Here is a 25,057-nt window from a genome sequence, read left to right on the forward strand (position 1 = left end):
AGTTACTAAAAAACGCCTTATAAATTGCTCTTTGATTTGTTGTGCTCTCTACAGTCTTTTGAGACTTTTTGTGATAAAGGGATATTCAAATAAATATGACTTGACTTTGATTTGAACATCCAACAAAATTATTGTAGACCCTGACAACATTAAACTGCTGGACCCATCCATTATGGTGGACTGTTAAACATTCTGGGATGCTTGTGATGTCACGTGAAAACCATCAATAGGGCCTTGAATGACTGTTTAATAATGTGTCAATCACGTCAGGGCGCCTCATCATTTCTTATTGTAAGTGATGGCCTTGTGTTTGTGTGCATGCGCAGAAGTTGGCGGTGCGAGGTTGCCCGGTGGCCACGAGCAAGCCGCTATCCCTCATCAAACCTAGCCAAGCCATCGCCATCTCCGTTGTGCCGACCAAGGCTCCCGTGGCCGCTGTGACGGCAGCGCTCCTCAACGGACAGAATGCACCCGTTGCGGAGCCGCAAACCGTGCCAGTCAACTTGCAGACGGGCGGCAGGGTGGCACTTGGGGTCGGGAGTCATCTGTTGGGCGCCAGGAGGACCCTGGAGATTCCTTCAACGCAGGTAAATGGGTGTTTGTGTTTTCTCATTTATTTCTTTTCAACCATGTGGCAACAAACAGCACGTAACAAAATGAAGGAATTGGCCAAAGGCTTATAAGAGACATGTCCCCAGAATATCTTTAAATGATTGATAGAATTGTTCAACCAAATTATTAGATCTTACAATATCATAACAATCATTTGATAATGCATTTAGAAATGATTGCATTGTTTGAGTCAAGATATATATCTAACAGTTTCTTGTTGTTTTTTTTTTACCTTGTCCCTTTACTCTCTTAAAAACAATACAATTTGTAAAACCTGAGACAGAGATGAATACAAAGCGATGGCACGATAGTGTGAAGAAGGGAAAAAGGAAAATACTGGAGTAAGTGAATGGTAATTGGTCTGCAGTTATATAGCGCTTTTAAAGTCAATGAAGACCTCCCAAGGCGCTTAAAAATGTGCTTCACACTTACCCATTCACACACACACTCACACACCAATAGTCAGCCATGCAAGGCGCCTACCTGCTTATTGGGGGCATTAGGGATTCAGTGTCTTGCTGAAGGACACTTCAACATATAACATGGAGGAGCCGGGACTCGAACCTGCGCTCTACCTCCTGAGCTAATGCCGCCCTAAGTGAGAGCGTCTTATTTCTCCTGAGACTCCAAAAGTTGTCCCTCTTATTACCATGGGGGCGCCCGTGTCCCTGTTTAACAAGCTCTATTAAAATGAGTTACCAATGTAATAAACAATTTAATTGGATCAATGTAGTTCTCCAAAACACCAGCAAGGTGGCAGCAACATCCCACAATCGTATCTCGCAGACATCCACATGTGGCAACGGACTAATCACGGGCATAATAAGTAATTAATGCATTTTGTAAAGATTTTTTTAAATCAGTCACCAATTTTAAAAAGAACATTCAATCCGATGAGCATTACTTTATTAAGGGTAATTATTTGGGGTACTGATGGGTCATGTATGATGTGGGTCTCTGTCTCCGGGAATTGCTTCACCTTCTACCACACAGGCCCATAAAATGCCTGGTCATGTTGAAAATATTTGACAATATATGTACAACTGAAAGCGCAGGACTCAAAAACCTTTTTATATATATTTACAACAATTCATATTTCCAGTTTATGTTGTCTTACAATGTGTTCATGTTCACTTGCAGATTTTGCTTCATTATAATCCTGAGAAGTCCGAGTTTGTTCTTTGTTTTTCATTTTAAACTCTTATTGTCTTAACACATTTTAATGGTAGATATTGCCAGATATTTAATTTTGTTTTGTTTTGTTTTTCCGGTAAAAGTAGTACCCAGTAACATGATTTCTGACTCTTTAATGGCAAAACTCGCCCTTTATGATTCTCCGTCAATAAAGGGTAACTTGTCTTGGTGTGCATGACTTAATTTTACACTCAAGACAGATATTTGACATCCCAAGTCCACGAATAATACATTTACGATGGCTAATCGAAACCCTCGAAGTGTTACCATTGGTGATGTAAAAAAAAGGAAAACATATACCAAACATGTGACACTTCATTTAAGCGTTAATGCACGCAAATACACTTTTAATTTGACACAAAAAACACAAGCAAATTTCCATGTAACCTATGTTACAGAGGATAAGATGTTCTGCATGTTGTTTGGAACAAATTTCAAGACTTCTCCACACACACCAATCCACAGAAGAGTCTTACGAATTTTCCTTATTGCCTGCAAGTTTTTCCAGGTTTTCCAGTGAGTAAACGGAGCCAGCCAGAGAGCGAGCACAAGATTGATTGAGTGAACGGATGAGAGAATGATTGAATGAGTGCTGAGAAGCCCTGTTTCCATGGAAACTGCTCAGTCCTGCTGGTCGGGGGTCAGCACAGCCAAGCAGAGGAACAAAAACAGCTGCCGCTGCGTCGTCTTTTTCACCTTTTTCCTTGCGCTACTTGACGCACACACGCTGACCTTATTGTTAAAGTAACGTGTGTAAAAGAGGTGCAGCGACCTCTGCAGGAGCAGCCGGCATAGTGTCACAAATATACACGCACACAAACCAAATGATGACCCTGTGGGAGCAGAGTGTGTGCAGGAAGTGAGCGAAGGATGCATTTGGTCGAATCCCCCCCAATCCAAAGTGCTCAACTTGGGAGAAAATAGTTGCAATTAAAAAAATAAAAGCCCTCGCACTGTAAGAATGTTCTTCGGTGTGGTTGCCATGGGAACTGGCCTCGACTCCCCCCTCTTTTCCTGCTCCCCCTCCCCCTTCTGGCGAGTGGCTCTGCAGTACAAGGCAAAACCACAGAAGGAGAAGGGGGGAGGGGCAGGCGACTGATTGTAAAAAGTTATCTTGTTTTTTTGAGGAGGATTCGCCAATGAAAGCACAGCCTCTTAGTTGTAGGAAGTACAGACATGGAAGGAGGTGCAACTCTCATAGCATGCACAAAATGCTCGATGTGTATTTCGGTGTCGAACAACAACACCAGTTTTGATTGTGAACACTTCCATGTGGAAAACACAATTGCATCCTGCTAGCTGTCTATGCTATGATTTCCTTCTACGTTTAACGTTGACCTCATTATTTGGGACTTTTGTCTACAGATGTTGGGCTCGCTCAGTTCTGTTCCCATCAAGGTTCCTCAAGTCAGCTCACTGCACCGACTAGCCGGTCAGGCCGTCAGCGTGCTACCTCAGGTACTTGCACACTCGGACTCTACAAAACCAAAAGTCGCACATATAAACGATCAATCTCACTGATCCATAAAACTAAAAAAAAAAGGGCGAGAGAAAAGCCTGTAAGTAAAGCTTACTTCTTCAAATATTTGTAGTTCATTTTAGCAAACGTATGTTCCAATACTTCACTTGAAAAGTTTGGGACCCTAAAGTATTTCTTTTTCTCTATCACAAAAACAAAGGGAGTGAACTTGCCATCAGGGCCCCAACAATTAGTCGATGTTTTAGTCAAAAATCGATAGCACGCCGCCAGACGGGTTTCTCCGACAGAGTGAAGGATCTCTACATGAATACAATCTCTATTGACAGTTGTGTCTGTCTTGAGCCGGAACATACAGAACTGACTGCGCCAACATTAAGTACACGTACGATTTATTTTAGAGGACACTGCAATCATTGCCAAGCAGACCTTGCGTATCATGGCAGTATCTCAGTGATGCACGAACATTTAAAGAGAAAGCAGGTCATACGGACAGTCTGACTTGCCTCGGTAAGATTCAAGTAACATTTAAGCCAAAATGGTTTCGATGAATTGAATTGTCTTTATTGTAATTGATATCAACGTTGTGAAAGAAAATATGCGATGATATTGGACATAGCACTCCAGGGTAGACATGTAATTAGGATTCCAAACATAAAAGATAAAGAGATTGTCATAATAAAAGGATATGTACTGCTTAGAGACAGGCCTGAGTTGTTACAACTTCCATTTTGGCCTGGTCATCCTGAAGGGGGATTACTTCATGTGCGGCCCCTTCTCAAGGTTTCTTTATTTACCTCATCCTGAGGTTTTTGAGTTTTTCCTTGCCCTCATGTTGGTTTTAGATCAAGGGATGCTGCAATAATTAGCCTGTGGTCCATGCCTCCCTTTGAGACTCCTTGTGATTAAGGGCATCACAAATAAACATGACTTGACTAATATTGGTGCAATACTTGTGAATGACATGCATTGTAACAATAGTGCGATGACGGGCATTGTACATTTCATTTGTAGATAATTCATTATAAAAGAGAGCTTGAGCGTTATGACACACTTTGCCTGTCAAACGCGTTTGAAAGTAAATGCACGCAGTTCGAAGAACAAATGTCAGTTGTCAAAAACGACAAATGTCAGTTGTTAAACTCTAACTGATGAGAATCGTTAAGTAGTTTCCCACTGAATGTACTTCACAAAATGCATATGTTTATTTCATTTACTGTTCTACTGCAGCTAATGAGCAATCTAAGAGTTTATTATCGCTTAAAAAGGGGAACGGCAATCAATAACCTGAGACGGAGCTTTTCGTTCTGTGTGCATTGTTACAAAGAATGACAACAAAAGTAAATTCTATTCTATTCTATATACAAAACGATAGCACGATAGTGTGAAGAAGTGGCGGCATCTTTTCTCCTGAGGTTTCATAAGTTGTCCCTTTTATTACCATGGGGGTGCCCGTGTCCCTGTTTAACAAGCTCTATTGAAATTACAGTAATCAATATCATAAAAAATTTAATTGGATTAATGTAGTTCTCAAACACCTGCAAGGTGGCAGCAACATCCCACAATCATATCTCACAACCATCCGCATGTGGCAACGGACTTATCACGGGCAGAAATGAGACTGGCGGGGCATAATGGGTAATGCATTTTGTAAATTTTTAATCAGTCACCAATTTGAAAAAAAAACATTCAATCCGTTGAACATTACTTTATTAAGGGCAATTAGTTGGGGTACTGACTGGTCATGTATGATGTGCGTCTCTGTCTCCGGGAATCGCTTCACCATCTACCACAAAGGCCCATAAAATGCCCGGTCATGTTGAAAATATTTGAGAATATATGTACAACTGAAAGAGCAAGACTCAAACTTTTATGCATATATTTACAACAATTCATATTTCCAGTTTATGTTGTCTTACGTTTTCATGTTCACCTGCAGTTTCTGCTTCATTATAATCCTGAAAAATCCAAGTTTGTTGAGCAATCTAAGGGTTTATTATCTCTTAATAAGGGGAACGGAACGGCAATCAATGATGTATATTTAAGAAAAATAAACATCAGCTGATTCGACTAATCATTTTAATGGTTGGTGACTAGTCTACAACTACAATAGTTGCCATTCTAATACTTAAGGAGTGTATTGCACATAAGCAGACACACACATTCTGCCACAAACTTAAGTGATTTTGGACCTTTTTCACACAATGGCTTCACAATTAAATAACTGGATGCTTATATTGGTGAACTGTGTGCACGTCTTCAGGTCAGGCCAAAGACGTTGATCCCCGACAGCCTTCCCAGCAGTCCGTGCCAGGAACCCTCACAGCCCCCGCAGCCGCACACCACGTCCGTCCTCACCCACCCGGGCGCCGGTCCTACACTGCCCACACCCAACTGCACCCTCAGCCCCCGAACACAGCCTTATGACAGCTCCGTCCCACCAGCCCTCGCGCTCGCCAGCGCCACCCCGGCCCTCGACTCGGCCGGCCCCGCTCAGAACGTGTCGGGCGGGGCCGGGGTGGCTTACGCCATCATCGCCGCCTCGCCGGCCAACACCAATGGAGTCGCTGCCGTTAGTGAGGCCGTCAAGGTAAGACTGGCTAATTGCTATTAGCAGGATACTTACTCAATCACTAAAACTGATGCACTTCCTCATGCAGATGAATGCTTAAAGAATAAAAGATACAAACAGTATTGCTCAAAAAATGTACTCATTTGCTTGCTCGCTCACTCGTAGCAGAGGTAAGACCAAATAAATAGTCACAACCTAGAATGCTGTCACAAGGCGGACCTGGGGTGAAATCGGGTAGTCTTGGAGTTGCATGCATTCTGTAACTCATGTGATCACTTTCTAGTTACAAGGAGGACTTTCTTAAAAGGGGAACCAAAGCGTTTAACGCAGGGGTATCAAACTCATTTTAACTCGGGGGGGGGGCACACGATAGAACAAACATTCTGTCGGGGGCCGGACTAGTAGATTAAAGAGAAAGAAAAAGAGATAAAGAAATAAGAGAAAGAGGGAGGGAAAAGGAGAGGGCGGGACAAAGAAAGAAAAAGAGAGACAGGTAGAGAGCGTGAGAAACAAAATATAAAAAGTTTTGAGAGAGGGGGAAAAGAAAGGGAGAGGAAGAAAGAAATCCAAAGAGAAATAAAAAGACAGAAGGAGAGAAAAGAAAGCGCCAAGGGTATGAAGAAAGAGAAAAGAGAGAAGGAAAAAGGAAGTTAGAGCAAAATAGGGTGAAAGAGACAGAGAGAGAGACAAAGAGCAACAAAGAAAGAGAAAAAGAAAGACACAGAGAGTGGGAGAAAAGGGGTGGAAAAGAGGGAGAGAGAGAAAAATAAATTCATGTACAGTTTCTTTGTTCAAGGCACCTTTCTTTGGCAACAACAAGTTGACATATTTCAACCTGTAGCTTGTTTTTCTCTTGCGCTTCTCTGAGCGTTGCCTCGTGGGCCTGATCTGGCCCGTGGGCCCCCTGTTTGACACCTGGGATTTAACGTATGGTTGCCAAAAGCCAAAGCATAGTTTTAATATATATTTTTCTTTTTCAATAAATGTGTTTTAGTTTAGTACCCACACATCCTTTTAGTATACATTCTCATTTACATATACCTCTTATTGTTTAAGCCAGCAAGAGAGAAGCCCGACCCGATCATAATGATTGACATTTTGGGCCCAGCCCAGTACTACATACAGGTTGTGCTTGGGCCCAACATATAACCTCTGTTTTGTAGCATTTACAGTATATGATCAACTTTTCTCCTCAATGAAAATAATGAAAAACCTCTCATCGTAAATGTCTGACCGATGAGCAACTTTGTTGGATAATGAAGATTTCCTACGCTTAAATTGTAAGTCCTTACATTGATAAACTGACATCCAAGAAAATATGCCTGGTGTATAGCTTGGGCACTTCAGAATAGATTTTTGTGTCGCAAAATGAGCAGGGAATACATTTTCTATGCAGTTGGTTTTGCTACTCCTAGGCCTGAATGGTTGATTGATTCATAGTTTATATTTTTTTTATTAAGGTCGGGCTTAAGAACTTACCTCTGACTCACAATGACATCCTTCCAAACCCCCTTCCTGTACACTCTGATGGATCCATACAGTCATTAGCACATATTTGTACTACCGTGACGTCTGCTGTGTGTGTGTCATCAGGTCATCATCATCCAACCTCAGGCAACCAACAGCAGCGAAGGGATTTCACCCCCCCTCCCATCACAAGAGCCCCTGCCTCCAGCCCCCTCCCAAAAGAAAAAGGACGAGGACCCAGAGGTTTGTGTGTGTTTTTTGTCTGGGATGACGGGAGCTTGTATGAAGAGGCGGAAAACGCTTAAGATTGTCTGTGATGCTGTCACTCATGTTCTCTCGTCTCTTATAGAAAATTTCTTTTATGGTCGCTCTCGGCCTCGTCACCAACGAGCACCTGGAAGGTAACATTAACTCCACAGAAGATACACGCCCCTTGTTTTGTTAGACTAGTGAAAAGGCTTGTACTTGACATTTTGTCTTTTATGTAGAAATCCAGCTGAAAAGGCAGGAGAGGAAAAGGCGTAGCACAGCTAACCCTGCCTACAGCAACCTTTTTGAACCAGAGGTACTTTTCAGCACTCTGACGTATGCTAGAATGACGAAACGACCACTTAAGAGTGACAAAATCTCTATATATTTCGCTGTTATTTAATAGAATTGTCTTACTCTCTGTGCAGTCATTGTACACATTACCGCCACCTGGTTTGGAGCACTGCACAATATTTTGACATAGATACACGCAAATTGATCTAGTAATTAAAGATGACCGACCAACTGACTGACAATGACACCGTAGAGGATTACCATATTTATCCGGGTATTACGCACATTTTTTTTAATACCTAAAAAGGAAGTCATTTTGGGTGGGTCTTATTAATAAGGTTTTACAGTAGAGAGATCCCGCAGTTTTCACAGTTAATGGGGACCAGAACCACCTGCGTAAAGCGAAAATACGCAAAGTAGCGTCACGCCCTCATAGGGTTAAACTCACCTCGATATGACATTATTACCGACTGAAAGTTCATGACTTTCACAAAATAACAATTTTAGAACAAAAAATGTTAACACACATCACATAACAGTAGAATGATTGGTTTTACTGTCATTACAGAAAAGTGAAACAAAATTTTTCAGTGTAAGAAAGCAATTTAGAGAGCGGACGGCTAGCTGCATGTTAGCATAGTGTGTCCTTGAATGGAGACAGATCTCTGCGATGATTAAAACAAGACCCATCCCAAATTTACTGGTTTCTCACGAGTTGTTATCCAAGTTATCCGTTTTATGTCTAATGGACCTGGCACTGACAAGATACATGGTCCGTAGCGGTGGTGTCGTAGAATTGTTAGCCTAGCCTTTAGCAGTTGGCTGGACCATCAGCACCGCTCTTCCCTTCTAGACGCCGCCCGAGTCACTTCTGGAACCCGATAATAATCCACGAAGCACACTGTGGTGATTACAATTTTTGCGCTCTTCTGACTCTCCTTAGGTTTTGATTCAATTGATTAATTTATTTTCAATATAACGAGCTGCTTAAAGCTATCTGGCGCTAAGCTGCAGTTTGTATGCGGAGGCGGCAGCTGCTGTTTGACTGACGGCCTACACCAGCCTATCATGGCCGGGCACACCGTCAGACCCACCCATCAAAGCACCCTCAGGGCGTTTCTCTGACAGAACACAATGCTAGATACAATTATATTATTGAAAACAAACACAAAATCAATTGATTCAAAAATCCACGTAGGAGCTAACTAGTAAATACTGAAGGGCGACGGGTCTCTGTTCTGTATTTGGGCAATGATTGATAAGTTGAAAATCGCAAAACATTGGATGCAACAGGAATCTAACTTGGCGGTTAGAGAGCTGAATCTTAACCACTAGCCCACCAGTGATATAGATGACATACAAAAATGCATTTGATTTAATCTCACGATCACATTATTTTTATTCACTGTACCAGAAACGAATGTTAGAGAATGAAGGAAACCTAAAGTTGCCTTTAGAGATACAATCGCAAAAAATCACGAGGGGGATAAAGTCTTTGGTGTATCTGATGATGAATTTGACTTTGAAGGACATTAAATAAGTTTTGTGATAGTTCCCTTGTCTTACAAAATAAACCTGGAAAAAAATGTTATACCATGAATAAATACGGTACAATTTTATTGGAATTAAAAAAACTTTTAGTGATGATAGACAGGTGCCCGGACGACTTGACGAATGACCTTTGGGAATGAATCTAAGAATTTTTCTAGTGTTAATGACATCAACACAAGATGGGACTAATTTGTGGCTTTTGTTTGTCTACAGCGAAAACGTCTAGCATCGCAATACCTGAACAGCGGTCTCTTCTTATCGGCACGAGGTAACGCCAGCGCCGCGCTAAGCTAATGTGTCAAATGCATGTTGGGCCTTGATTAAATGACAATTGTTGTTCCAATATTAATAATCACAAAGCAGAGGGCGCAATCTGAAGAGTTTCCATGGTACAGAGGAAATTGGGCAGTTTTGGAAGTCGTAAAATAATAACCCAGTCATGATGAAAATTGGTAAAGCCTGGGCTGCTAATGACAACTTGTGTTTCTATGGTAATGTTGTCTAGTAGTACAAAAACCTTTTATTTAGTAAAAAGTCAAGTCAAAGTCAAATATATTTGTATAGCCCTCTATCACAAATAGTCTCAAAGGACTGTACAGAGCACAACAACAGAATCCAAACGTCAAATATGAAACTATCGATGATAATATTGTAATGTAAAGTTCATACAAGTGTAAAAGAAACAAAACTTGAGTGAAAAGAGCAAAAAATTGTGATAAAGACAGAGGGATTGAGAAATAGAGAGTGATATCGAGCAACAAAAAAAAGAAATATGAGAGAAAGATTTGAAGGGAGCCGGCTCCTCATTGATTGAGTCAGCTCTCGTAGTTCACTTAAAAGAGTCGGATCATATAGCCGTTTTGTTCGCGAATGACCTATCACTCCACAAAACATACATGAACTATTGGTTAATATTCAATTTTATAAAAACTCATAGGTCAGGAAATTTTTTCTTTCACATAGCGGAATCCATACCTCGTAGTCCAGCATCTTGCTCCGACGCTGTGCCCATTTAACAGTGGTTTTTGTTCAAGTTAGACATAACAGTGTCATCTAGTGGTCAACTATTACACAATGAACCTTAAAATATTATTCTGTTTTTATTTTTGTCTTCAAAATAAGTATTTCCGGCAAATTTCTGAAGTAAGGCAACTACAATTTTGATTAGGGAAAAATGGGCAAATATATGGTCTTTTTTTTTTATATAAATGTAAAAGTAAGTTTTTACTTATCAATATTTTTCAAATATTATTACTTTAATAGCTTGAAATACATAATATAAAGAAAAAATACCGTATTTTCCGCACTATAAGGTGCTACCCCTCCAAATAGTGAGATATTTTTCATATATAAGGCGCACCGGACTATAAGCCGCATATAATTAAAACTACAGTAACAGCCAAAATTGCATAAAAACACATTTGAATGAAAATTATTTTTAATAGAACATAACTTTACATTATGACATCTCGATTTATCACTAAAATTAACATTTTTTTTTAGTTGCTGTTCATTCAGACAACCAACCATTACCCTTATAAGATTGCAATGAAACTAAAAACAAAACACCGTACAAAAAAGTTCAGTTAGCTTGCTAACAATACAAATACACTCCAAGCTAAGCTAAGATGTTCAAACAGAGTATGTCATTTTGTACAAAACATTACCATAATCAAAAATCTTAATTCAAGTAGTTTCAATACTTAGCAATTGTCCAAAGCAACAACAGTAGAGGATTTGCAATGAGCGTTCAAAGTTCCAGACTTCTTGTTTATTTTTAGGAACAACAAAAAAACATGTTAACGACAATCGGGCACTCGAAGGCCACTCTTATGTTTCTCAAAGGCAGAACAGTTACTGTATGCGGTATCATTTAGTTGTAATTTTATACACCCTATTTTCTGGTAATATCGGGCACACTGGATTATAAGGTGCGCTATGAAATATATGGGCAATATGGGGGTTTGGGCACCAGCACCCCCGCAACCCTACTGAGGATAAGGGGTGCAGAAAATGAATGGAAAACTGAAGTTGTCAAATAATTCAGGGAATAAAGCTATAAATCTGTGTGGTGCTCTTCAGCATTGACTCCCTCACAACGATAGGTTGACCATCGGGGTGTTTCATGAGCTTTCGACAGCTAACACTCCTGCCTGCTTGCGCATGGCTTTGACACGCGTGTGCCGCCTTTTAACATGTGCTTGTGTGTGCTGTGCCTAACATGTGCTCTGCTTCCATCCACATGCTAGACTCTGAGGATTTCTGCTGGAAGGTAGGTCACATCACATGACGTGGCTTCTCTCTCTCTCTCTCTCTCTCTCTCTCTCACTGCTCGCCTGCCTCTACCGCTCTGCTTCAACTTGGACACGTATGCGCTTGTGGTTCACGGCTGGGTTAAATGTATTAGATCAAGGGTCCTCTGACTTTTTCCTGTAAGGGCCACATCACTTCCCTTCTCTGATGAAGGGCCTGGGTCAGTTTGTGACAGAAGAAGTGTGACGATTGCAGGACTGCCTAAATGTATTGTTTTCCAGAACGTTGTAATCAGATAACTCTTTCTAGATTTCTAGTCATGAAATAAAGAATACTATTTATGAAATCAATCTTAACCAAATAACACGATGGGTTTTTTCCCCCAAAAAAGGTCTATTGAAAATAAACTTGTGCCGTGTATGTCCTTGACAGGTCAAAGTTCAGCTTAGTCGTTCTAGATGACTTGCGAAAAGGCAGTGTGATCATGAGATAAAATCTACTATTTTTAGTCACCGTGCCAGAGACAAATGTGAATTATGTTGTGCGTTTCACATGGTACAATGACAAGGATAATGAATTATATTCTAAGCATCTGAGTGATAAATTCATTGTCATCTATACATGGGTGTAACCAGTCAATTTTTAGGGGTGCTCAAGCCCCCCCCCCTAAATTATATCATTTTTAAAACTCTTTTCCTTAGTTAATGACAGAGCTTTAATATAATGATAAACCCTAGCTAAAATCTAAAAAAAGGAAAAACAAAACAATATTGTGAACAACTTGGAAATACTGACTTGAAATGGTTCAGTCAGTTTGAATCCTCGCACTGCTCTGGACTTTTTGTTTTCTATTTCTGTCTTTAGCATCGTTATTAAGGAACAGTTAAGGTGGAGGGAGCGTTTAACTTAACAGAATGCACTATGCAAATCACTGTCTGGCACAGTGAGTAAAAATTGTGTGTTAATGATATAAGTTCTAATGCCTTTTGATGTGTCATCTGTACCACTAAGGGTATAGTGGTAACGTGTCTGCACCCTCAAAGCCACGACCTGGGTTCGAATCCTGTTGCATACATTGTATTGTAATGAGGGTCATAGATTCATCAATCATTTAGCAAATAGCTGTATACTGTAAAACGTAGTAATGCACAGTTATAAATACCCTGTTCATTTCCAATTGTATCCACTTTATTCTTTGGTATACAAAGCGCATTTTTAAATTTCTGGACAATTTAGGGTTTTTAGGTGCGCCTTGGTGGGTGGTTGGTTGGTTGGATCCCTTAACCACACGGTTGGTAGCGGCACCATTTCCTGTGGTGTGTCTTGGGCGCCCATTCCTCTCCAGGCCAACATATGTTCCCAACCGGTCGGGAACCGGGGACCTTTCGCGTGATAGGCGACTCTGCTAACCACAGTTCAAAAATTCAATATTTAGTTTGAAAAGTCTGTTTATTCTTTCCAATCAGCTGACACGCAAGTCGACTTGAAAGCACACAATATGACATTACTGTGTGACTCAGTGTTGACCTTCTATCCTTAGTCGTTGACATGGCAAAGCAAGATTTGCTGCCTAATCTTGACTTCCTGCCTCAAAGATGTGCTTTGCAGCATGCCAAACAAAGGTTCAGCGTGTCATTTGCACAATATACCAACTTACATTCCCCACTAGAGCTGGTCCATAACCTTTTCCACACCTATCTGTGCAGGATTTTTTAGTAGGGCTAAAAAGTAGACGTGGCGGGCTGTATCTGGCTCCTAGGTTTTAAGGTGGCCGTATGCCCCGGTGTAATAGCGTGTTTGTGGCTTGCGGGTACAGGATGAAGTGGAGCAAGACGAGCACTGCTCCGTTTGCCGCCAGGACGGAAAGCTGCAGCCGTGTCACAACTGCCCGCGAGCCTTCCACCCGGACTGCCTCCAGCCACCCCTCAAGACTCCACCCAAAGGCCCCTGGTATTGCCCCAAGTGCCAGAAGAAGGTTAGCCAGGCCTCAGAGGAGTTAACACCGTTTTCCTCTTTGGAAAAGGATGCCCCCTGTGTCCTCCAGGGTTTAAATAGCATACGGTATCTCACGTGAACATTTCGTGTTTGTTTGCTTGTAGGTGCTGAATAAGGAGAACTTGTCATGGCCTCACAACTTTGTGCAGTCTTACGTCACACACAAGACAGGTGGGTCCTAATGTGCGGATGTCAAAACAAACCTTTTGTCAGATATGCGCACAACTTCTGTCCATTAGCCACCACTCACCTGATCCAGCCATCTCAAAGCTCGCTTGAATAATACAGTAGACCACCCTAAGTGCCATGGAAGCAAAATATTTTTTTATTTTCTTAGATCCACGCAGGATACAATTCAACAAAACAAAAAAAACGCTCTCCAGACAAGAGCTTATTCTTCAGCACTATTCTTTTCACTGTGTGACGTTTGGTAATTTGATAAAATGTGTGAAATGATGCCAAAGTCTGTACCCAAATCACCAAATATACCGCTTAAAATTTGTCTCTCTCTCACAGTTACTTAAAGGGACAGTGTGTAATACTTATTGCATCCTACAGGTACAAAAAAACCTTCCTTAAGTAAAAAATGAATACATTTAAATAAGAAGCAAAAGTACATGATCATACCAATGTTAATTTAAAAAAATATGCATTGGTTGATAAATTTGTTTTTGCTTTACGTGGCTAAATCCATACCTGGCAGTCGCCACAATGTTTGTCTGCCATCTTGCTGATACGCTGTGCTCATTCGGCAATAGTTTTCGTTCGCATTAGACAATACAGTGCCATCTACTGGTCAAATATTACACAATGTACCTTTAAAATCGGCGTGGCTCATTTTTACTGTCATTTTTATTGGAAAAGTATGGTTTCAAGACAAGGTGCGAGCAGAGTTCTCGTGTAAAGATGTCACCAAATATTGCGTTAAGCCGAGGGTGCCATGTGTGCAAAAATCTACTCACCCAATCAAATTGCTTTGGGTGCTTAGTTTTGTGGGTTTTCATTATAAAGTGTCCCAACAGTGATCATTGTCTCATGAGCTTCCGTATAAAGGATTTCCAAAACGGAGCCTGGTGCTCTATAAATTTTGACCCATCGAATGGCTTACTATTTTGCGTCTGCTTCGCTTACACTAAAATTGGAAAGCTGCAGCAAAGATTACAGTGGCCCTTTATTTTTATCCCTGAGCCTGACTTACCCATAAAAAGAGCCACATCTGGCTCACAAGCCATTTGTTCCCGACCCCTGCAGCAGACCCTCCTCTCTCTTGCATCAACAGAGTTCCTTGACACCAAGACAAATACACACTTGTCCCAATCTACTGGCAATTTCTAGTATTTCATAGAGATAAACTGTTTTCCCTTTTTATTGTGAATAACGGATAGTAACATAAAATAACTGAATGCATGATGCTGACGAATTGCAATAGCAAGAATGAAGCTACCAGCAGCCATCTCGTGTTGCCACATGCCCATCTATTAAACTTGAACGTATTGTTTTTCAGGATTATTTCCTACCCTATTTTCTGTCTTTATTGGAAACATTTTAGTGTGCGGCATTCTGTCACAACAATAAATGTGGGATTAGTAAGGAAATTGTTCCTTTTTTCTATAGTATATCTCGTGGTTGTGAAAATAAGATACAAATTATATTCTAGCACCACCCATCAACAATGTATTTAAAAATAAACCATCAGAATTTGAAATGTAAACCTATTCTGTTTGTTATAAGCCAGTGAACATAAAGTAGCTAAGCTCACAACAACTGCTTTCAGACAAAAGCCAACTCTTGTCAGTAACAGTGATGATGCAAGATGGTTATTTTTAAACATCAGTGTAGTAGCCAAACAAAGGAAAAAGGGAAAACAAATATTTTTCTTGAAATTAGATGAAAAGAGGGGAAAAAATGTTCCAAATTCTAGTGCAGGGAAGTCACAACTCATGCAATAAAATGCACGCAATAAAAGGATGTAAAATAAGTCCTTTTAGTCACATTCAACTCTGTTACCAATGCAAGTATTACAAAACCAATCAACAATACTGTCAGCTTGGTTAGAAGAAGACCCATCCGTCTAACTTTTGTCTTATCAATTTTTACTCCCGGTTCGATAATTCTTCTTGTTCTTGTGACAGTACGCCAGGAAGAGAAGAGGCGGCTGGTGCGGAGAAACGTCGAGCTAAAAAAGGAATGCGCTCACCTGGAGGAGGAAGACAAGCAGCTCAACACGACACTTCAGGTAAGCCTCATCACAACTGCACAATGGAAGCACTTCTTGGCACCCTCAAAATCGCTGTTGCCCGCAACCATAGAAAACGCACCACCACATTACTATTTGCACTCATAGAATACGATATGAATCTGTACTGAGGTGGGGATCACAAAGTCAAATTGTCATATAAATGGGGGATAAATAGATAATTCGTTCAAAACCCCTGCAATTCAAGGCCAAAATATACAAATTTTGTGTTCTATACATCAGTAACATTATAGTATATTAATAGGTGGGGTGCATCGTTGGAAATCTCCATAAAAAGATGAAAGAAGAATATTTTCTATGTATTTATCTAATAAGAATGTGTTTACACTACCCGACTGAGTTCAAATAGCATTTATATATTGTTTCTAATGTGCATATCTGCCTTCATCTTTTAGCTATGCTGTTTGGGACGCGCAACACATTAAGATGGAGGGAGGAGGGTGCAAAGTGATATCATGCTTGTTCCTGCATTTTTTTTATTTGACGAGCAGAAAAATGGTGAAATTAAAAAAATGCCTGTTACAAATACAGTCCAAATGCCAACCCAAACCCCCATCTTAGTTAAAAAAGTTTATTTGAGCACTTCGAAGAAATGCACGTACTTGCACGGGCCAAATAAGGAACTGACAGAGGCTGCAATGATGACTTAAGCCAGAAGAGGGCCCCAGCAAGTAGAAAAGTGTCAAATTCTGTACAGTACTTTTAAAGTACTATTTACATGTAGTATAGGTCGTTTATATGATTAAATTGAATCATAAATGAATATACAGGTGGTTACAAGTGAAGAAAAACATTAAATTGTATGATTTTAAATAAATAATATTTAAGTAATAACGTGTTACGTGACCTGAGCTGGTACAGTGGAGTTTGAGGGTCTTTAGGAGAAAATGTGGATTAAAATGAAAACTTCCACTTGCAAAGATTAGGATGCCCCTAGAAGACGTTGTTGCTTTAATCACCGCCTTATCAAAATCATCATCCTGAACGTCGACGGTGTACAGTACATTCTTCAGTGAGGGTGCCTTCTTATTTATTTAGCCCTCATCTTTATCATCTTTTTACTTCTCCATTTACCATCCATGCAAGTCTCGGGACCTATAGCTAAACACATTAAAGTCTGTTACACAAGAGTGAACAAAAGCATGTTGGCATCTTTAGACGTACGAGGCCCGTGACCCGCATCGTAAACGCAACTCTGCTTTTGGGGAATTGAGAGAATTTATTGATGAGGGGCTGAAAAAAACATCCTACGCCACATCAAAACATGGTAGGCTAGGGATGCTGTAACGTGGGGCTCTACTACTGTTCATGTAGCCCTCGTCAAATAGCGGGAAAACTATTTTAATCATTGTTGTTGATGAGTCATGCGATGAAGATGCAAAGTTGCGTGTAACTGTCATCAAGAATTCTATTGCAAACTCCAACCACATGATGAGGCTCTCCTGCTCTTTCTGCGAGAGCCTCCTATAAGAAAGTGAACGATGCCCTCTGCTGGTCTCCGTTAAATTACAATAATATACTGTCGGGTAAGTGCGCGTACGTCGTGTAGGATGTGAGATATTTAAACGCAGTGCATTAGAAATCAAAGTATTATTTACTATTTTGGCACAGATATTTCATTATTTTCTTATCTATTCTGTACTATTCTCCAGCCACTTCTAATGAGGGGGATATTGCTTTGTTATATAGGTGAATAGATTCTGCATTATTGTTACAATAAACTATTCTTCTTTGCATCATTATTATAACTTCGGCCCGGTTTGCCTATTCATCCTGATAGTTTTTTCTCTTCAAAGTCTCTATATTGCATGTCTAACCCTGGAGTGCCATTTCTAATCCCATTGTATACAATTTTTCAAAACGTTGATGTCAATGCCATAAAAGACAATTCTAATTCTATTCCCTATGAACTAAAGCGTTCACTACATGACAAAACGGTTCAAGGTGTCATATTAGCATTACTTGTAATTCTTTACAAAACTTCGTCTGAAAGCTATCCTTCTTGTACACTTGTGTACAGAACGACATGTCGATACATCTGGCAGTTATTGTAAATATATAATTATAAGTATCGAGTAATGAGTTGGAGTAAATTAGAAAAGAATACTGCACAACAGTGCAAAAGACTTGTAGAGTGAATCAAGCTCGTTGGAGGATCATACAATGTGCAAAATATAGATGTGCACTGATTATTTTCTGATGAATTTTTGTTGTCAATCCAAAGCACATAACGCCAATTTTTTGTTTTATTTTGTAACAAAAATCCTTTCCACTAATGTTTTTTGCCATTAAAGAGACTGAATGATTTAGTACCTCCTGCATTAAAAAGAGATATCTGCATTTATTTTAAATAACATGAAGCTTACCTAAAGGGAGCCGACATATTTGTCCGGCATCTTGTTGCTACGGGTACCCAAAAAAACAAATATCCTTCAAAAGGTTTGGCAAAAAAATTGAGAAGAAAAATATGCCGTTTGGCCGCTTTGAGTCTCCGTACACATAAAATTAAAGTTACTGTAACTCCTTATGAACTTACAAACATTTATTTACAGCTTACTGTTTTTTTACATTTCTTCTTTGCAGGAAAGTTCTTTAAATAAATGTCAAATGGTCTGCATTTCTATAGCCCTTTTCAAGTCGATGAAGACCCCCCCAAAGCGCTTTACAATGTGCTTCACACTTATTGCCATGCAAGGCACCTACCTGTTTATTGGTTATTAATATCAACTTAAAGTATCTGTTGTCTGTCTCCGTGGCCACAAATACTTACAGCCCTCTAAAAACGATAATGGTGGACCTATAGTTACAGTTTGAATTTGTTATTCAAATTTCAACTCACATCTTTGAAATAAAAGTTGGTGTAGTAGTGGACTTTGTGCCTTGAGCTTGGAACGTTGACATAGTTGTCACAAACCATCACGATGTCTAAATTCCAGAACTTTAGCTTTATGGGCCGTACCGAGTATGAAGTCTGCTTTTTTTAGCATATACTTTATACATGTTTGTACTGTTTACTTAATTACACTCGACTTAAATTTCACGTTAACTGTTGCTTTTTAGTGCAATATTCTGGTTCAAGTGCAATATACCATTTGTTTACAATTCTTATTTCTGATGTAAATACATTTTATTGGAGATGAACATATATTTTGCCAACTGGAGTGCCACCGTAATCCCGTTGTAGAAATATAACAATACTAAATGTGATTGTGATTCCCAGCGCTGCCTGGACCGGCGAGATCATCTTGCAGCGCGGCAACAGGACACGTTAGCATCGCTGGAGCGACTCAAAACGCTCATCAGGCTCATCCAAGTTACCGTGACGACCGCCGGCCTCGCCTCCTCGAACCCGTCCCCCTCCTGGAATAAAAGCGGGCCGGCGGTCTCGCCGCTCCGGATCTCATCAGGTGACAACTAGCCCCCTCCTGCAACCAAGTGGCTGGCCAGTCTAGACATCTGTGACAGTGGTGACGGAATCCTATTTTTCTTTTTTTTTTTCTTTTTTTTTTACAAAAACCTCCAGTGCTTACGAGATTAGTTTTGTCGTTCTTGTTTGTCCGCCTTAAACTTTCTTTTGCCAAATCAGTTCAGGAAGTATTCGAAGAAGACGAAGAAAGTATTTAAGAGCAAAGTTCAGCCAGTAAGCAGTATTTGCCATTTGTACATAGACACGCCGGTAGAATCAAATAGATTGGACGCCAGCACTCTGCCGACCGGAAGGATCGCCTTTACAATTGTTGTCTTTATGTCCCGTCCTGCGACCGCGTCGGGGTTTACCAAGTGACTGTTGCATTTTTTTAACGCGGCCATTCTTTCTGTCCGTATGTGTCCTTGCGTCGATTGGTGAAGATCTCGTCCTTTGTCCCGACTTTGCATGGTGATCAATCTGCACTTTTTTTTTTTTTGGATGTGTAGCGATTTTGACAGGCGAGCCGCATCGAATTTCTATTCAGTTTGACTGAACTCACACCGCGACCAGTCGCTCGTTTATACAAGGACAATGAAGTGGCGACCGCTCCATTGACGACACCAACTTAGTATGTCCTTCGATCCAACTTTTGACCAGTCCATTGTTTGTCTCGATGTGTCCCGACCAGTCTGTTGTGTTGTGACTATGGGTGTCGAAATGAGCGTCTTAAAGACGCGGTTTTTTTTTTTCACGCTTTTTTCAATTGACGCATGCCCTTCGTTTGAAAGCACTGTATTCAAGGAATTCCCGTCGCTCATCAGGCGACACTTCCACGTTTAAATGAATCCCTAAATGCACTGCACTGCAACCCAGCTTATGTTAAAAGAACCGAGGGTCGTGGACCTAATTTGACTCTTAAAATAAATGCACTAGATCAGGGGTCTCCAAACTTTCTGAAGCTGAGAGCTACTTTTTGCATATGATAACATGTTAGTCCTATGGTATTGCTACGGGTTCCAGATTAGATAAATAGATACATTGAATTTCCCAGCAGTATCCTTGTGTTGAAAAATAAAATGATAAAATAAAAGATATAGAATACAAAAAAAAACCCAATATAACGTGTTGAGAGTATTTAAATAGTGCTACGGAAAATACACACTGTCATAAAAATAGGGTAATATGCAAATGTGGGGCTGGGGTTTAATGTGGGCTTTTACTCCCGCGGGTGGAGTTAAAGAGCCTCATGGCATGAGGAAGAAATTATCTCAGTCTGTCCGTGGAACAAGACTGTGACAGCAGGGTCGATAAATTCCTATGGTATTGCTACGGGTGCCGGATTACCCCAGGTACCACACAACAAACTTCATTGAAAGTGGCATAGGCCCACCCACAGGGTAGTGTGTTAGGATGAGGTCGCGTGAACCGCTCTTCTTGAATCCGTTCACTGATTTGATTTTATTTACAATAATAAATAAAGAACATTCTCCATTTACAAGTCAAACATCCAAACAAAGTAGCCGTAAACAAAATAAATCATTTCCCTTTCTATATATTAACATCTCATCTCATTAGCTGCACCGCTTATCCTCAGTAGGATCGCGGGGGTGCTGGAGCCCATCCCAGCAATCATCGGGCAGTGGGCAGGGGACACCCTCAACTGGTTGCCAGCCAATCGCAGGGCACATATATTAACATGCGTTCATTTATTGCATTTTCATCCCAATACAAGTATTCAATAAAATAACGAAAACTCCACACTTATCCGTAATTACTCTTTCAACTGTCAAATTCACAGTAACACATAAGGATAAAAGGGCACGTTCTGTACAAATGACAATATTTGTTGTTCAAAAACGCACATAGAAATGATGTCAAACCTAACTGGCTACCCATCAAGGTATTTTAAACCATTTAAAAGTTAAAATAAAGCACTCACTCTCCACATTCATACGGTCAGGAATAATGTTACCTACATGTTAATAAAGAGATTGTGTGTTGAAAGAAGGCCAGGTGAACCACTCTTCTTGAATCCTTTCACCGATCTGATTTGGGCGGAAGTGACTCGCGCTGTAAAGCACACCAGTAAACTGATGCCTCACAAAGGTTCCCACCCTCGTGATGACATACTGTAGCAATACTGTAAATCCTCTTACGTTTCAACCGTGTACAAAAAAAAGACACTTGAAATTGTGTTTAATAATTATATATGTATTTAATCAAATAAATTCAAATTCTCCCACTCATTAATGAAGGCTTCACACACACCCCAACATACAGAAGTGGCCCCTGACACTTGAACTTAATATTTCGAACATTAAAATAAAAACAGAAAACAATTACTCAACAACCAAATAATGTGACATAATATGTTCGAAAAGGGGTAGTCAGAAGCAGATGCTTATATTCCCTACCCCTTCATCTTCCTTCTTAAATACACCAATGATATAACAACAATAGAAAGAATACTAATAATAACAGTCATGATATAACAATAGCAACAATAACAAAGTTAACCATAGTTCCAGACGCACTGTTACCAATCTCTCGCATCACCCATTTTCTTCATCTCTATTCCGCCAGTCAATGTTTTTTCGTATTTATATTTGAACACGTTAATCGTTGGACATTGTTTGATCTCGTCTTGTTAATTGTTCCAAAGTTTGACTCCGCACACGGACACACACATACTTTTCCTGGTGGTTCTCACCTTTGGGATTATGAATTGACTACAGCCCCTTAAGTTATAAATTCCCTCTTTTCGAATGAATAATTTATGGATGTTTTCTGGCACTTTGTTTTTGTTGACCTTAAATAGCAGTTGTGCAGTGAAAAATGTGACTAAATTTTAATAATTTGGACTGCAGGAATAAAATATTAATATGATCTCGATATGATAATTATAATAGATAATAAACTTCGGATTTCAAATTAAATCAACTTATAAAAAATATATATAATAACGCAACTCTATGCATAATAGTAACATTATTACCATATTACCAGGTTGTTATGAGAGGTTAAAACGGCCTCCGGCAACCGTTCAACAGTTAGAAATCCCATTTCCTAGAAAATCACAATGACACACATATTTTCAGAACCAGTCCGCGGTCTACTTCATCCCCGCGGGTACCACGTTGGAGACCCCTGCACTAGAGCGTACAAAGCATCAAGCTAGGTGACCCTAACCCACCGCTCTAATTTCTTAATGATTTGTGCACAGTATATCTTTGTTTTTAACTCGAAATCCCTTTATAAAATGATCGTATTAATGAACTGAGATGTATTAGGTATTTTTTACACCTTTGTTGTGTGGAAGAATGGAAAGAAATGTATTGTACATTTAGAACTGATATAAAAGAGTGATTCATTTGCTAATAATCACAGGTTAATTATGAATTGTGATCCAGAAGTCGCGCGATTGGTTACAATGAAATCAAGTGACACCCTTAGTTGTGACATTGAACTGTTGACCACAGGGGCGTGCACAGACATTTTTGGGGGGCAAGTGCGCATTTAAATTTAAACATAAACAATGATGCACGCATTTTGAATGCGATTTGATGTCTGTTTGGAATTTCAATAGGGTTTGATACCGGAACAGGCCAGAATTATCTCATGAATGTGCACAGTAACCCGTTTTTTTAATCAAACCAGAAGAGCAGTCGCTTTATCACCCCCTAGTACCCATCCGTGCACGCCACTGGTTGACTAACTCTGACTTGTGACTCTCTAGGCCAGGGGTCGGGAACCTTTTTGACTCAAAGAGCCATAAAAGCAAAATATATTCATTTTATTTTGGGAAAGAGCCACACCATTTTTTTTGAGACAAATTGACTAAATTGCTAAATCCGCGCCCCAGACAAAAACTTAGTCTTCAGCACACTTATTTTTGATGATTTGATCAAAATTCTGAAAAGAGAATAATGCCAGAGGCCGTGTCGCAAAATCAACACACATACCACTTTAAACTTGTCTTTCTTGCAATGACTCAAGATCGGTTGAACTCATTTTGACCCTTTTTTTTTTTTTCATACGTATCGGTTTCAAAACCAGATGCAAGCAGTTATTTTGTAAAAACGTCACAACATTCTGAGAACAGGGAGCCTGATGTGCTTACCTTTGGCGCAGACGATGTAGGGTGAGAGATGGCTCCATCCATCCATCCCTCCCACTCACCGAATCAAATAACTTTAAGTTCTCTTCTGTTTTTTGGCGTATTTACAGTTTGTTCTGTGGATTTCGTCATAAGGTATCTGAACACTGAACACAGATTATATAGTGAGCTTTTATATAAAGGATTCTTTAGCGTTGTACAGCCAAAACGAGGTTTTTTTTTTTTTGGTGTGACACCTTCACTGTAAATTATAGTGAAAAAGGTGCCCTATATATTCTGCGAAGTACTGCAGTTTTGGTTTGGCTTTGCGTGTATCTGAACAGGATCAATGGCTCAAATTTTGAACAAGATGGAGAAAATTTGTATGCAATCCAATTTGTCTCTGAGCCGCAGGTACTCCTAGAAAGAGCCATATATGGCTCGCGAGCCATAGGTTCCCGACCCCTGCTCTAGTCTGATAACCACTCCGGGTTGTGTGTGTAAATCGTGCGAAATTTGTGAGGAAAAGTGAATCGTCAGGATGCATCCTTGTGACCGATATGCCAAAAAAGTCTTGTTTATGATGATGATTTGTTTTTTGTCAGTGCATCGTTACGCAGTTTTTGTTTATCCGGTGAGCTGCAGCCACACTGCCCGACTTGACCGATGGTTGGAACACTAGCTTGCTTGTCTTCCTGCCGCCTTCACCATATCAGCGCCGGCCTCGTTCCTCCCCCCAACAAACCAGCACTCGCTTGGTACGGCCCGCTTAACACCCCCCTACACACACATACGTGGGTTTGTCCGGGAAAAACTGTGGCAGCATCCGACAGATTTCAACTATTTTATTAGCGCACACCTTTTGAACAAAGAACTCTGGCATCCCCCCAAAAAATAAGGGTTTTTTTTATATTCTTTTACGGGGAAGCGAAAATAGTTTGTCCGGTTTGTTCGTCCGTTTGTCGGTTGTGTCGATGCCACCGCGGGAACTTGCGAGTAGGTGAAGTCTTTTGTCTTCGATATGCCAACGTAGTAGTACATTTTTTCTACCGACTTCTTACGAAAAAAAAAAGGGAAAAACCATTCCTTAATAAACATTTCAACTATAGAAGGTGGTTTCTTTGTCATCTTGTCGAATGCCTTAGCAGTGTTGACGCACGACAATGCCGAGATCCAACTACTCTGAAGAGCGGGATGACGGTATACACGGAAAACAACGGGGACCGGGCGATGAAGGTGCTGTATCCAGAGTTCGTAGGGGTGTCCGAAACCATTGAAAATGCTTGGATTTTAATGTCGTGTTTTCAAGGTCAGGAAAATGTTTGAATTTTCACTCAAGTGCTTAAAATGTCAAGTCAAGTCATTTTTATTTGTGACGCCCTAAATCACGAAGAGTCTCAAAGGGCTTCACAGATTATTACACTATATTACACAGACTATTTTTCAGCTGACGAGATCAAAATGCCTGATCAATCATGACTTTTGGGTTGGGCCGAGCTTCTCTTGATCGCTGGCTTTTTTTATTAACGTATATTTTTCCCGATGGTTGTCTGTGTTAGCTAACAAGAAAGTGGGGTAATTAATAGTTTATTGCTGGTGTGATTTTGTACTCTCTGTCCCTCTTTTTCTCT

The 25,057-nt window shown here is 40.2% G+C and overlaps 1 protein-coding gene across 2 annotated transcripts in view; it reads left to right on the plus strand.

The window, feature by feature from the left end:
• phf21b (PHD finger protein 21B) overlaps nucleotides 1-24,537 on the plus strand; it is a 38,650-nt gene extending 14,113 nt beyond the window's left edge. For both annotated transcript variants that reach the window (XM_088347978.1, XM_088347979.1), the window contains 12 exons: nucleotides 327-587; nucleotides 3,172-3,264; nucleotides 5,547-5,873; nucleotides 7,449-7,565; nucleotides 7,672-7,723; nucleotides 7,811-7,887; nucleotides 9,630-9,684; nucleotides 11,666-11,688; nucleotides 13,486-13,644; nucleotides 13,769-13,835; nucleotides 15,797-15,900; nucleotides 19,142-24,537. In XM_088347978.1, the coding sequence (XP_088204104.1) occupies nucleotides 327-587; nucleotides 3,172-3,264; nucleotides 5,547-5,873; nucleotides 7,449-7,565; nucleotides 7,672-7,723; nucleotides 7,811-7,887; nucleotides 9,630-9,684; nucleotides 11,666-11,688; nucleotides 13,486-13,644; nucleotides 13,769-13,835; nucleotides 15,797-15,900; nucleotides 19,142-19,339 (1,533 nt within the window). In that variant the 3' untranslated portion in view covers nucleotides 19,340-24,537. The remainder of the gene's footprint in view (nucleotides 1-326; nucleotides 588-3,171; nucleotides 3,265-5,546; nucleotides 5,874-7,448; nucleotides 7,566-7,671; nucleotides 7,724-7,810; nucleotides 7,888-9,629; nucleotides 9,685-11,665; nucleotides 11,689-13,485; nucleotides 13,645-13,768; nucleotides 13,836-15,796; nucleotides 15,901-19,141) is intronic.
• Nucleotides 24,538-25,057: the final 520 nt, after the last annotated feature.

The sequence above is a fragment of the Urocampus carinirostris genome, chromosome 11 (genome assembly GCF_059441175.1).
Source record: "Urocampus carinirostris isolate Australia breed hairy pipefish chromosome 11, RoL_Ucar_1.0, whole genome shotgun sequence".
In the NCBI taxonomy this organism is placed as follows: Eukaryota; Metazoa; Chordata; class Actinopteri; order Syngnathiformes; family Syngnathidae; genus Urocampus; species Urocampus carinirostris.